The following is a 15,458-nucleotide window of genomic DNA, read 5'->3' on the forward strand; positions in this document are numbered from 1 at the left end:
AGGATTAAACCAAATAAGAAAGTGTAGGAACTTGTGGATAAAACAAAATCTTCAGAAAGATTTTTCACAGTATCCAAGTGATCAGAATACCCTTTCAGGGTTAAACAGGAACTTCACTGAGAATGGCACCTATACCAAAAGATGACCAACCTCACCTCTAAAGTGACCTGTTTAGGGGAAACCACCACCAGAGGACCCTGAGTGTAATAATAATAACAATAATAAAAATAATAATAATAGTCTTCTGCTTCTGCTTCTTCTTTACCCTACCTTCCAAAACAATTTAATCAAAACAAATCAATTTCTGTGAAAAGTTCTGATTTCCACGGCTTGACATTTTCCAGAGGAACAATATTTTGTTAGAAAGTTCTCAAGCAGTTATTGTTATTATTAGAGGTGAGCTCATGCAGGATTTTTGCCATGTGCACTATGGATGGATTTCAATATACATTTAGGAGTCTTCCAAATTCTTTATAGTAGAGCAGACGCCATTATTTTAGTTAGCAATTTAACTTTGTGATGGGCACTGTTTTGTTTTCTGTCTTCTAGTAAAGGAGGACGTCTGCCTTGGGAGGATATTTGACTCATTTATTTCTGTTTACCACCCTTCAGGCCTGTGAACAATGGGTCATTTTGTCGCATGGCTGCATGCTGTGCACAGAGACTCTTGTGCTTGGATTTTTGTTGGTCTCATGGAGCTTCCTAGTATCAACTCCACTAGAAGTTACTGAGGAGGCTAAAAAATGTCTGTTTTTCTTCCCCTCAGTTTTTGTAGCTCTTGGATTTGTTGGTTTTTTAAATCCAAAGAACCTGATTCTGCTGTTATTTTTATTGGTACAAACCCAGACGCAAACCCAGTCAAATCAGTGCAGTTTTTTCTGCTGAAAAATTTCTGTCATAAATAGTAGTCCTAAGACTCTAGTGCCTCTAACTCTTGTCCTGAAAGGTAAGTGGAACATTAGGTGTATTTTTCATGATAATTCTCCAAAGAGACTAGCCGTTAATCTCTCTGAGTAGGTGTGTCAGCTGCAAACATTTCCTTCCAGTCTACCATTTCAATCACACTTCACAGTACACTGAAAATTGGCAAGGATGTTAATTACTGGCCTCTAGAACAAACCACCTACTTTGATTCAAGCGTTTTCCAATTTTTAAGAATGTTGTTTCACCTAAAGAACAGTATAATTACAGAAAATAGCTTGGTTTGGCTAACATCTTGTGTTCTGTGAGTTCTGCTTGCGAGGCAGCAAGCTACACCAGGCAAGAGGCTCACCTGCAGAGGTTTTTAACCTCTTGCTGACAGAAGGTAGGGCTTGCCAGCATCCAGTACATTGTTTTCAGTATCAGAAGCTCAAAACCACTGTCACTCAGACGTTAAACATTAACACTTTCTGCTTTTAAAGCTGAAGGAACACCCCCCATATAGTAAGAAAGTTTTTATTCACCAGGGAACTTCCTGTTAAAATTTTATGGATGTCTCACAGGAGCACTTACAGCAGTGGGTCCTGTACCTGGGCAGTGCAAAACTCTGGGTGCAACATGACCCACCGAGCAGCATGGTTCAGACACTGCTTGTGTAGCTGCATTTGTGCAATGCAGTGTTCAATAAAATTTGCCAGGAATCAGCCAAGTATCCAGGACATGATTAATCAACCAGCAGAATGAATTGCCCATAGATGACTGGGAGTTGACAGTAAACAGTAAAACACCTTCCTTGAAGACTTACAGTCTTAAGAGACAAACAGGAAACAGAAGTGCGAGCCCTGTTTTAGGAGAGAGATTGTGAGGCATACAGGCAGAGTTGTTCATGATTATACAGTGAGTTTGGCAGAGTAGAGGCTGAACTATGTGCATTTGCCTTCTTGGGTTTGTAGCTCATATAACAGGTCTTTAATTTACCAAGAAACTTTTCCGCAACACTGTCCTGAAGAGCTGGCAGAATCCACAGTTGGCATTTCTCACACATGTGTCTCTTGGTTAAGGGTGCTACAATTTGTACAATTAATAACTTACACCATAAATTAAAAACATTGGAAAAGAGCCCAATGCTCAGGCTCATGTGTCAAGGAATTGCTGTGCAAGCCTGATCTTATTTGTTGTTACAACAATAAATCACCCTCTGATTTAAAGGTAATTTATGTGGTACCTGGGCCCTCAAGGCAGTCCTGCAGTGCTATTGAAACGGGACCTTTAAAATTAATAGTGATTAAGCTATAGACCCACATTAAATATGCATGAATACTTATTTCTCCCTACCTCCTCTTTAACCATAAGGCCTGTTGGGGCTGGCTACCTTCCTGACTTACAAGCCACATGCTGAAATCTCCATAATGGTCATGAGTCACACTCCCTTCAGTGTGAATCAAGGATGGGAGGGGGAGCATCCGGTGGAGTTCAGAGATAGGAGATGACAGTGATTGCTCAGGGATTCCCTCACCCCTCTATAAACCAGATCCTGAGTGTGCTGTTGGTGCCAGTCTCTGCAGTCCCTGAGGCTCATCACCTGCCACTACTCAGGGTCCTGGTTGTCCAGCAGCTCTTCTGCTGCTAACATCAGCCAGGGGCTGCCACCATGGGAACTGCCCTTAACAGCCGGGGAGCCATGTGCAGACCAGGAGTCATGGGTCAGTAGTTCATGGCCAAGGGCCTTGCTTCACTTTATGTTGGTCAACAGTTTTGCAGTATAGCAACATATATATTTCATATGAAATATGTTTGCTGATAACCAGTTGGCTGAGCTGAAGAGTTCTAAGCTTAGCTATTCAAAAAATTTGCTATATACATGGGAGAAGCCAATTAAAAAATAATTCTGCTAGAGAAAAGAAACCTAGAAGCAATTCCAGTTCTAGAAAAAGAAAGAATATTTCATAAGAATTAAATAGGCTGGGATAGTGCTCCTTTTCTTTCTGGTAGCTGGTATAGTGCTCTGTTTTAGATTCAGTATGCAAATAATGTTGATGACTGATGTTTTAGATGTTGCTAAGTGGTGCTTGCCCCAAGTCAAGGACTTTCAGTGTCTCATGCCAGTGAGGAGGTACACAGAAAGCTGAGGGGGAGCATGGTCAGGACAACTGACCAAAGTGGCCAAAGGGACATTCTGTGAGATAGAACATCATGCCCAGTATATAAAATGGGGGGAGTAACCAGGAAAGGGTGTGATCACGGCTCAGGGACAAGCTTGGCATTAGTCAGCACGTGGTGAACAGTTGTATTGTGCATCACTTGTCTGTTTTGGGATTTTTCTCCCTCTCTCCCTCTCCTTTTTATTACAATTATTAGTATTAGTATTAGTATAATTATTATTATTATCTTTTACTTTGTTTCAATTATTAAACTGTTATTAAACTATTAAATCTCAATCAACAAGTTTGATTTTCTTTTCTTTCCTGATTCTCTTCACGATGCCATCAGTGGGAGGAAGGGGAAGTGAGCAAGCAGCTGCATGGTGCTTAGTTCCTGGCTGGGGTTAAACCACACCACCATGTTACATAACAGTATAACTCTATATGTGCAATTATAATGGTTGAAATGATTGCACAGATTGATAAGTTTTTAAAAAAATATGGATATTCTGAATAAACTGGTTATCGGTTGTTTATCATTTCACAGGCAGAATTGATAGCTTTGCGACAAGAAAAAGAAGCTGCTCTTCAACAGTGCAAAAAACTAGAAGAAGAAATCCAAACATTGCATGTTTATTACAGGTAAAATGATTGATTCTAATATGAATGAGTGACTCATAGGGGAAATTTTCTGTACTATGTCTGAGTGAGGAAATTGCCTTATCAAATAGGTATTTGTTGGAAAAATGTGAATACATCAATGAATCAAAGTCTGCATTTCTGCTTTACTGCTCACCAACCATCTCTTTAAAATAGGAGTCCCTTTCTTTTAGCCTGAATTTTGTATTAGTTTCTTCTAAGGGAAGGAAAAAATTGGTGATGGTTGATTTTCACAATAAAAAGCTGTGCTATGGCAATGTGATCACTTAAAAACACATGGACAAAAGAACCAGTTTACATAAATGCTTGTTTCTTCCCTGACTGTTTGCACATACCTAACTTAATCAATATAGACTTTAAAATAATAAAATCTGTAATTCTAAAAGACTGTTTTCCTCTTCAACCCCAGTATATGTGCCTTTTAATTCCTTATGTCCTGTAGCAGTATGTAGAATGAGAGAAATACCCATTCTCATTAATTTAGGTGGGCTGCACTGAACATTTGCATGGATCAGTGGGTTTTAGTCCCTAAGGAAAAGCTCTGTGTGGTCCAGTGAAGGAGTTAGGTTGTTTTATGGAGTGATGTTGGGTTACAGCTCTCATTTCATCCTGACCTCCTGTGTGAGAGGGGATATAGAGCTGCCGGCAGGTTAAAGGCAGGAGAACTGGCATCAACACAGCAGAAAATTGTGAATCTGAAGGCTGAATGTCTGTGATGAGGGATGTGGGCTACAGAGGTAAATAATAAATATAGTGTGAATACTATACTCATTGGAAATAAAAAGGACTAGTTAGTTATGTCTAAAAAGCATTTGCAATAACAGAACTGTGTATGTTTTCAGTGTTTCAGCATTCACAAGTGAAAAATACTCAGGTTTCTAGAGGTTTTTTGAGTTTTCCCTTCTCATTAAGTTTATTAAGACCTTGGAGGGAAGTTTCAAAAACAACTTTTGTTCCTAAATCTCATAGGCATTTATTTAAAGCCTGTTAATAGTGAATAGAAACCCCAAGCAATTTGTGATTATTGCATTTAATGAATTTGGTCAGCATTTAGTATGTGCACAAATTATGGTATGATTTACCAAGCTAGAAAGAATTTATTATAGTGCTTTTATTACTCATTTAAATGGGTTTTGTAGAATAATTTAAAAACTGAATTTTTTTAAATTGATATTTCAGAAATAAGAATTTTCTTGTGTTGGTCTATACACATTGTAGGAGACTTTTAATTGATTTTTGAGTTATATTTTTGGCATAGCCTATCAAGTTTGCACTAACATATGATGTTTAACAAGTATAGTAGGCAGCAACTGCCATTTACTTGCGTGAATGCTTTAAATCTCAGAAATATTAACAATAATGACTTGCAGGAATCAGCATTAGCATCTACCATGTTCATGATGACTCTTAATTTGAACAGTCAAAGTTTCACTGTAAGCTGATGGCATTTGCAAAATCTATCCATAAGGTGTGGAAATGCTCACCTGATTATCCCCTGGGGCAAGAACTATTGTATCGCTCCTGATTTATACAAGTTATAACATCTAAAGTAGAAGATTTTATCTCCTACCTACCTCACTGTTCTAGAGGCTAATGTGCTCTGAAGTGGGTCCGCAGAGTGACTGGCAGGGACCTCTGGAGGTCATCTTGTCCAACCTCTGCTCAAGCAGGGCCACTGAGACCTGGTTGCCCACATCCGGAAGGGTTTTGAATGTCTTTAAGTATGGAGACTCCACAACATCTCTGTATGGAAACACTGTCTTAAGCCTACAAAGACATGACTTGAAAAGCCGGAGGCCACCTGGAGTTGAACCTGCAAGGGATGTAAAAGGCAAAAAGGACTCCTCTAAGTGCATAAGCAGCAACATTTGATGTCTCAGGCCTTTTGACTTGATTAGAAATTAATTGCACCATTATGAGGATTCTTACGAACTTCTTAACAATTTGGTTCCAGTTTCCTTTAAGTTACGTGAATGTCTGCAGCCCTTGTCATCCAACAGTGAGACAGTACTTTGAACACATGCCAAGTGAGACAAAAGAATATATGTCACATATGCATAAAGCTTTGGGGACTGTATTAGGCCAAGTGTGGGATGGCCACAGTAATTATAAATGACAAGGTAGAGAGTGCATTTCCCAGGCCATCCCAAATGAATGAAAATTTGCACTCTGTTTTGTATGTGGAAAGGAAGCATGCATGGATGTCTCCTGGGTCTTTTTATTTCCATATAGGGCTTGTCATGCTATGGTAGCCTAGAATAAGCACTGAGAGCGTTTTTAGACAGTCCATTTTGGACTGAGATGGGAGTTTGCTTCTTTGATCCAAGTGAGTTAGCTATATGATTTGCTGTTCAACACTCCATTTCCCTGGACTTACTTCTCTTTTTTGGATTTCAGAATTCCCCAGTGAGCAAAATGTAGGCATCTGCACATGCTCCAATCTTCATCTGAACTGTAAAGCTGCAATGTGTCAATGCAGGGTGCACACTCCCGTCACCTACTGTTCTCTCATGTCTTTGCCAGATTCTCACACTTTCTGTCATCTGTGTGGTGCCAGCATGGCAGAGGCTTAAGAATTTTGGCTCATTTGGTGACTTCTTCTCCTTTTGCTCTTAGGTCTTCCCTGGCCTTAGAAAAAGCATTTTCTCATACTTTATTCTTTTTCTCCTTTTTTTAACTGAGATTTCTATGAGTCATGGTTTAGGAATGATACTCCCCAATTTTGTGCTCCCATAGAGACTCTCCAAACCACATGCCACTTGCTCACTCCCCCCTTCCCCCTCCTGCTTCCCCTGCAACAGGATGGAAAGGACAATAGGAGGCGCAAAACGTGAAGATCAGGGGTTGAGATAAGAACAATTTACTGGAAACAGCAATGAGACAAGAAAACTAACAGTAACAATATTAATGTTTTATTAATACAATACTAATAACAAACTGTACAAAAGCGAGAGAGTGATTCACATGCACAATTCTCACCCCGACCCAACCACAGCTACACTACCCTGATTGGAAGGAACCTCTTCTCCCCAGAACAGATTCCCTTCTCCCCAGCACTGGAAAATGACTTGAGGTGGTATGGAATATCCTCTGGGTCATAGCCATGCCTCTTCCTGGCTACTGCAAAAACTAACCCTGTCCTGGCCAGAACCAGGACACTACATTGTCCTTTAACTTAGAAGAAGCAAATTTAAGAAAACAAAAACAAACAAAAGAGAACAAAACAAAACAAAAAACCCCACAACAACAAAGAAAACCAAAAAAATTCAAGGTTCACATTAAAGTGTACCAGTGATACCTACATCACTTGTACTTGTGCCTTAACACACAATTACATTTTAGGGATTTGGTCACAAAAGTAATGACTGTGTGCATATATTAACTATTTTGGATGCATGCATGTGCAAACAATAACATTAAAATGTGTATTTTTATACCAATCTGCCTTTCACTAACATTAGTATAATCCAGGAAAAGCAAAGTATCATTTTATTATCCAAAATCAGGGGAGAGATATTTAGGTCCAGAATATCTGCATGTAAGAAGTACCCACAGGCATACTTGAAGGAGGGAAACAAGTGGAAACCTTCAGGGAGAAAAAAAAAAACCTTTTTATTTTCTCCAGAGGAAAGATCCTTGATATCTAGAATACTTCATCCAGTTTTGGGTCCCCAGTAAAAATAAGACATCTATAAATTGGAAAAAGTGTGACAGAGGGCAACTGGTACGGTCAGGAAGCCATAGCATTTGCAAAGTAAAGAGAGACCAAGGGTACTGCTCTTGTACAGCCTGGGAAAGAAAAGATATTCCTTTCTTTGTTGGCTCCAGGGAGACCTAATGGCAGCCTGACAGAGTCTGTGTAGAGGTTGTCAAGAAGGACGGCCTCTTCACAGTGCTCCATGACAACAGGGTGAGAAACAACTGACTTGAATTGAAACAAGAGTTTCAGACAGGTTACAAGGGAAAACTTATTCACCACAGGGGCTGTCCATCATTGGAACAGGTTGCCAGAGAGGTTTTACCATCTCCATCCTTGGAGATTTCCAGTGTCTAACGTGCTAAAGTCATGAGCAACATGGTGTGATCTCATATTGATATCACTTTGAGAAGGAGATTGGTTGGACTGGAGACTGCCAGTGGTCACTTCCAACCTGATTATTCTACAGTTCTCTGATCTGGTAGCTGCTACTGTTTGAAGACATTCATTTTTTTCCTTCAACTGAGAAAGAAGTCTGTGTTGTAAACCACACTTCTTTTCAGGTGAAGCGAAAAGTGAATCCTAACTGAAACTGGAGCTTCTTGGAAAGCCTGAATGGCCTAAACCAAAATTAAACTGAGTTTTTGCAGATTTAATGATGAAACATTGATTTCCCTCTGAATTTTGATTTTCTGAAAAGAAAGCATAATCCAGAACAATTTCAGTCTTCTTTAGAAGGGACAGGGAAGTCAAATGGAATTAAAAAGGAGGAAGAATCTGGTTCAGATGCATAAGGGAGAAGAAGCTGGCTACAAATAAAGTTTGGCAAGTTCTGTGCTTCTGTTTATTCTTCTTGTGTTGTCTCTGTGTCAAGTTTCAAAAAGAAAATTGAGTTTTCTGGATACTAACTCAAAAATACATATCAGAAATGAAAATTTGCATAACAGTTAGGAATAGCATCGAGTTTCTAGCTTACTAATATAATTGTTTCAACACAGTGTTCTTTAAACTAGAGATTAATGCAAATCATAAGATTCTCAGTGACCAAAGAAGGCTGTATCCAAATAATCAGTTGTGAAGTACATGGGAGTGTTAATCCCACTAACTCTTTCTCACATACCTCTGTTGTTTGAACATCATCACAAGTTTTTTATTTGCATATTTTTCAGTTATGTGATCTGTCCAATTTTATAATCAGGTTCCTTCTTCCCCTAGATTCATATGCTGAGTGTGACACCATATGGTATGGGATATGCCTTTGGTGAGTTGGAGCCAGCTGTTCCAGCTGTGTCTCTGTCCAGCTTCTTGGGTACCCCCGGCCTGCTCACTGCTGGAGTGGTGTGAAAAGCAGAAAAGGGCTTGACTCTGTGTGAACACTACTCATGTGTTAGCAACACTTTTTTGCAACACAAACCCAAAATGTAGCCCCATACCAGCTGCTATGAAGGAAATTACTGTATCCCAGTCAAAAGCAGTTTAATGTTGCAAAGTAATTGGAATCTGTAAGTTATGGTTGTCATGGGATAAAAAGATGGCTTCTTTTACAGTTATGTGATGGTTCTCAACAATGAAATAAAAGAATAACTTCGGTAAGGCCCTTGTACTAATAAGTACAATGACCTGAAAAAAATATTTTTAGATTCAAATCGTCAGTTAATATAGGTAGCTTCTCTGTAAGCAATGCCAGCAGTTTTCTTGCTCCCTAGCCAGTTGTAGCACTTTATAAGTTAAAAACTATTGAAGAGATTTAACAGAATTTAAATCTACAAGTTTCAATTCTTACAATACTTCAATTTGAATACTTGAAATTCATGTTTAAGTGGCACAAGCAAATAGTCTAAATAACAGTTGGTGTTATGGAGGTCTATAAATTTTTCCCACAAAGTCTCTTGTAAAAAGACATGGAAGTTCATCCTTTTAAAAGCTGAGATCGATAGATGTGAAAGTAGAAAATCAAGAAGGTTTTTATTATTTCCCCACATGAATGACTTATAGGCACAGGGACAAACTCAATTTTCATTTTAATTACAGAGCTGAATCACCCTATAACAGGAGAAATAGATGAAGAAAGATATTTTGTAAGCCATTACTTCCAGTCCGGTCTAGAAAAAGATTTTTCTATTCAAGCTTTGAATACAGTTGTGTGTGTTTAATTTACTTCCATTCTATAGTTTCATGGCTGATGTTATGGAATATAATACTCAGATGGTGCCATTTCAACCATGCTCCATGGACTCTCTGTATGGATGTAGAATGGTGTAATTCTTGTTGTTAGAATGTAGCTTTCATTCCAGTTTTAAGGGCTATTAAAAACTATGAATTATTTCTACCTAACAAGTCAATATTCATCTTCCCAGCCACTGCAGTAGCAAGTCAGAATACAACTGCCTAAATAGTCAGACTTCTGTACTCTGACTGACCTCTGCTCAAACATTTCAGCCTGTTTGTTCTGCCATCTCTCAGTTTTTTTCAGTTCTCTCAGTCCAGATTTCCCTCAGGAGAACACAATATGTAGCAGAAGATTGGGCTGCTCTAACATCCAGTTTCCCTGCCCAAATAAACTGGAACCCATTTACAGTGGGATTAATGAAGCTGCAACCACTAATGCAAAGTGGTGATCTCAGTCCTTCCTCTAAAGCAGTAGCAGACTACCTTGAGCACCTGTCCCAGCAGTTTACCTCAGAGAACTGGTCTTTTCATACCTGTCTTTTTATCTCACTTTTTCAGTTATGGCCGTTGACTCATTTTCCTGCTCTTTTCATCCTGTCTCCTTGCTTCTGTTCTGGCAGTTGCCGTCATTGTTTCAGTACTAGTTGCTTTACACATAACATGGTGTAATTACAGCCATTAAGAAGAATGACCAGGTAATGGTGTCACTGTTCTTTTTGTAGAGTAGTTTTGGGGAGATCATGGAGAAGACAGCAGTTGTGTTTTAAGTATTTTCTGTCCTTGCAGCAGTGACTTCTATTTTATCAAAGAGTTTCAGACACCTGACATTAAACATAAACTTTGAGCTAATTAAATTTCCCACTTACAAGCACAGGAGAGGTTCTTTTTTATACCAAAGAGATGAGGCACTTGGATATGCAGTGGCAGACAGTATAATACATGTTTTGGAGGAACCTAACCTGCTCCAGTTCGATGCAGCCAAACTGCAAATGACTCTGTAAGGGAAGAGACTAAGGTTTTTGTTTGTCTTTTGTTATAACAAAGAAAAAGCCAGGGACCATCTTTCTGTTTGTTTACTGAACTGAGTATTAAAATTAGTGGAAAATCAGGGTGGAGAAACACTGCTGTCTTTTAAATCAGATTGCTTAAAACCATATCTTCTCTCAGCAACCCATGGAGGTTTCAGTGAATTTTTAGTCAATTTATGGGGGTAAAGGGGAGTGAACACCCTGGTAATTTAGACCTGGGATTTAGATGTGTTCAGTCTTCTCCTCCTCTGTTTTGTGCCACTTTCCAGTGAGGTGCTGCAGCCCCAAAAGAATTGGGATTTTAGGTGGGTCTTTCTCACTCTCTAGTCTCATAAGCATTTTCCCACTAGTAAGCCCCTATGTCTCCCTATGACTTCTTTCCCTTTGTCACTTTATTGCTTGTGCAATCACAGCCCTTGTTAGTGTTACAGGAGATAAAAGTCCAAGGTTTGGGGGCTGTTTCATGAACTGGATCAGACAGCTGAAGGGGGGGAAGACTGATCAGTGAGCTGCTCTGCATTGCCAAAGCAGCTGCATGAAGTTTTACTGGTGCTACTGAGATGGCTGTATTTCTCAGGGGCTTGGTGCAGGTGAGCTGTAGAGGCAGAGCCCTCCCTTGTTATCCTGGTGTATTTCACACTTTAGTGAATTTATTATCCCCCTATCCCTGCCCCATTCCCAGACTTCTTGTTCTTCAGCTTGGAATTGATTATTGTATCACTTTCTGCATTTGTTCAACTTTGTAACAATAGTATAGTCAGAGAGACTGGCTTTATAAATAAATCAGTGGGTAGAAAAATTTCTTGGGAGCATGGCAGACCAGACTCACATCCATTCTCCAATTAGTATTTGACCATTTACAAAAAAAGGGATGGTGGAGAGAAACTCCAGTGTATACCATAGGCTTGGTGTTTGCAGTGGAAGTTTGGCAGGCAATGAAAAGGCAAAGCAGAATCTGAACCTGTTAGGGGCTGAGTGGTGTCCTTTTTTTGCCTTCCAATGAAATATTTTAACCATCAGCATGCTCTTTAAGCTTTCTCTGTCTCTCATTCATTTAGAAACACACAAAAAAAAAAAAAAAACTTTTGAATGTTTCACTTTTTGCCCTGACATGATTTTGAAAGTTTTTCTATCTTACTGGGAAGAAAAATTTAGCGTGGAAAAAAAATTTCCAACTCAGCTTTAGTGATTTACAAAAACTTTGAGAGAGGGGAAACGCTGAACTGTCAAAGATCCAAGGCACCTGATGGAATAACAAGCCACCTCACGCCATCCCTGCAACCAGAATGCAGTACTCCCAAATTGTCTTGTGCTGCCATTGTCTCAAACATGGATTGGTCTGACCTACACTTTATGAAGTCTTTGTGCCTAATGTTTCCAGGGACTGGCTCTTGGCCTTCAGAGGTGCCTTGCCAGTAGAAACACAAAGCAGCAGATCTGAGGAGGCAGCATGAATATGAACTGAAGCGCCTTACACATGTATTCTGTGATGCAGTTTTAATTTGTACCATGTACTATGCTAATTCCACTACTGCTTCAGTTATTGGCTGTGTTATAGTGGCAAAGTTTCTTAAGTTTTTCAAATCAGTTGAGGACCTACTGGTCACTTTTTGTGCCAAGTACATTAAACTACAGGTTCTCCACAGGTCCTTATACTGTATTGCACCAGACTTGAGCAGACTTCTTCTCTACTTATTTGCTGTTGTGGGGTAATGTGAACTAAAACAACATTTACTTTGTCATTTTTGCTGGGATGGGCCTTTTCACATGAGTTTCTGTTCTTCTCTAAGAGCAATGATTTGCTTGACAGAAAGGAATTCCTTGCCACTGGATGCTGATATGGTCTCACGACTCTGTATACAGGGCCCTGCTGGCTTTCAGTTCACAGCTGTCCTTTGGCTGATTCCTTCACCTTCTTTTTTACCTCTGCTCTATGTGATTTTCTGTTACGACTTCCTTGGTTTCTCAGTGAGCTGAAAAGTCTCGGAACTTTTTGTTCTATGCTTTTTGAAACAAGCACATAGTTAGAGATGTCTAGGAACCGTTTTTCAAAGTTGTTAAAGCATAATAAAATTGAGTTCTTGGAATGTTTAAAGTCTCTGGAAGAACTACCTGCAATCAACCCACTGACTGCTACTGGTAGTTTGGAGTAGATAGCAATACAAAGTATGAAACTCCTGTAGAAATACTTGTAAAAATGAGGATGATGAGATCACTGAAGTTAATATCTATTCTATGCAATGTAAGGATATGCAAAATCAAAATTGGAGAATCTATAAAGAGCATATGCAAGATTATGAAACCTGTTATCTGGTAGAAAGGGTGTGTGGCCAAAGGCTGCATATTCTGATTCTGCCATTGAAATGTTGAAAGGCTGGATGAGTATAGATTAATCACATCACTAAACTCTGTTTCAGCTGCTTTATTTGTATAAACTGAGTAAGAAGTTTTACCCTTTTGCATAACACCTTTAGAGACTATGAAAATGCAGGTACTCTTGCTTTAAAATGAGAGAAGGAAAACAGATACAGAATAAGAAGCAGCCCTCTCTAGAGCAAGTTAAAGAAACACAGAAAATCGTGTGTGTAATAAGAGCTATTTGGAAGACAGATTTTCCCATGAGAAGTTAGAAAGAAAATCTAAAAGTGTAAAAGAAGAATTTGGCATGCCTTATAAATATTGTATGAAAGGGAATTCTTTTGTTATTAATATGATATTTAGAAATAGAGTAATATTGTCAGGAGGACTTAAAATGCCATTTCATTTTTTGTTGGCTTTTCACAGAACATGTTTTTATGTTAAAATGTCAATTCAATAATTTCGAAAAATCATTACTTTGATGTGTTTCAGTTCAGTTCTCTTCAGCTGAAGAACTGAAACAAAATGGCATTTCAATTTAAAATATTAAGGTGAAAGAAAATTTTTCACTTAGAAACGTGCCACAGGAAGACAACATATTTTTTTGTGTTGGAATTTACATTTCCCGATAAAAAAGTCTTTGGTGAGAAGACTTTCTTTCTACATGAGCAATTTGCAGCCAGTGCTAGACATAACATTGCTTTTCTTATTCTGCACTTAACACTGCTGGCAGTGGAAAACTGTTAGGGAATATCTAATAATGCAGGTGGCAGGAGAAGTCCTCTGCCTATCACAGAACACAGAACAGAAGGCTGCCCACCTGTTGTATTTACAAAGAGAGCAGTTGAGAGTAAGGTATTTTCTTTATTCAATTCCTGTCTAAACTTAGAGCTTTTATTAAATTGATTCATGCATGTCATGCTGATACCTTTTCCTGGAAAAAATTTCTATTTTAATTCCCCATTCACTAACTGCTTTTCTAACTAATGTGATAGAGGTCTTGTGTTTTGGAAGCTGAAGGCTTTTAACCTGTGTCCAGCATTCCATATTGATGTGTTACTCATCTGGTATGGGTAGTTCTTCCACCATAGGTGTGAAAGCTGTCATTTTTAAGAGAGTAGAGACCAGTTTGGAAGTTTCAGCCTCAGTTTTCCAGTGAATAAGTGGGCCTGCTGGGATTTGCACAATTCTGAGTTTCTCAAATATTTGAATAAAATGTAACATACTAGTAATAGTTTGCTTTTATAAGCAGCAGTTTACAAGGTCATGACAGGAAGGAGAACTAGCACACAGTCACTTGTCTTTTTTCCTAACACCACCAAGAAAGGCATGTCAGCAGTGGTATGGAGCTGCTGTCTCACTTTCAGAGGAGCTTTTCTGGCACTGAGTTTGGAAGGAAAAGCCACAGAAGGAGATGGAGGGAGTACACTGAGTGAATCATCAGTGTTGTATTTTCTTTGACAACAAAGAGTTTAGAGAAGCTCTTCCACTATCTGAGCTATTTCATGTTATGGCTTTGTCTCCTTTTCTCTTAATCTATGCTGTACCAGCTTTACAGAATGGCCACCTGAAAATGTTTTCAGGAGTGACGAAGAAGTGCAGGGTTTGTTTATTTATTTTTTTTCCACCTTCTTCACACTGCTAGCTAGCCACACTTAGTATGACAATTAGTGAATTAAAAAATATAATATTATACTATGCAATACTAAAAGTTTCACCTGCTTGCTGGTGGCTAATGTCCTGAGTAAGAGAGCCAAGGATGAGATCTCAGAATGAAGAGAAACCTGCAAGTACTATCATCTCGGGGTTGAACTCACAGAGGTTGCTGACTTTTGGAGCAAATAAAGTTGTGCTCTGTCACTCAGGATCCACCACTATGTCTCTCCTGTCATCAAGAGAGATATTTTTATGCAGTTTTTACCACTCTCTTAGGGCTTCTGCTTTGATTTTTGGGAGCAATTTCTTTCTGATAATTTATGTCATTTTTCTTCATGCTGGACACTGTCATTGCTCCCAAGCTTTCATAGTTAATAGCATGTGTCTGTTCCATTAAGGAGATGCCATGACAAAAAATACTGATCACCACAAAATAAGCTTTGAGATGGCAAATTCTTTCAAGAGTAGGAATAATGGGAATTGTGTAAAATTTGTTCATAAATGTTATAATGTTAAGAGCTCTAACTGTAAAGGATCTTTCTCTTTTCAATGTAAATTTGTATTCAGTGCTGGTCAAAGTAGGTTTGTATGTGCAAGCAGTATCTGCCCAACATTTAGTAGTCTAAACTGAAAATACAATAGATTATTTGGGATTACTCTGCTTGTCATTTGTTTCTTTTTTTCTTTTTTTTTTTTAGCTGAACAGGAAAGTATTTAAAAAAGGTCCTATTTTTTATTATTATTTTTTGTTGGGTACTTTTTTTACTATTTCTGATGTTTGCAGCAGGAAAAGAAATCCTTTTGTTTCATTTAATTATTCTTTTAAAA

General features: G+C 38.6%; 1 protein-coding gene across 4 annotated transcripts in view; it reads left to right on the forward strand.

Annotated features, from left to right (window-relative positions):
• The window catches only part of MIPOL1 (mirror-image polydactyly 1), a 187,311-nt gene that overhangs the window by 134,603 nt on the left and 37,250 nt on the right, over positions 1 to 15,458 (forward strand). For all 4 annotated transcript variants that reach the window (XM_069017836.1, XM_069017839.1, XM_069017837.1 and 1 more), the window contains one exon: positions 3,610 to 3,704. In XM_069017836.1, the coding sequence (XP_068873937.1) occupies positions 3,610 to 3,704 (95 nt within the window). The remainder of the gene's footprint in view (positions 1 to 3,609; positions 3,705 to 15,458) is intronic.

The sequence above is a fragment of the Aphelocoma coerulescens genome, chromosome 5, assembly GCF_041296385.1.
Source record: "Aphelocoma coerulescens isolate FSJ_1873_10779 chromosome 5, UR_Acoe_1.0, whole genome shotgun sequence".
Lineage (NCBI taxonomy): Eukaryota > Metazoa > Chordata > Aves > Passeriformes > Corvidae > Aphelocoma > Aphelocoma coerulescens.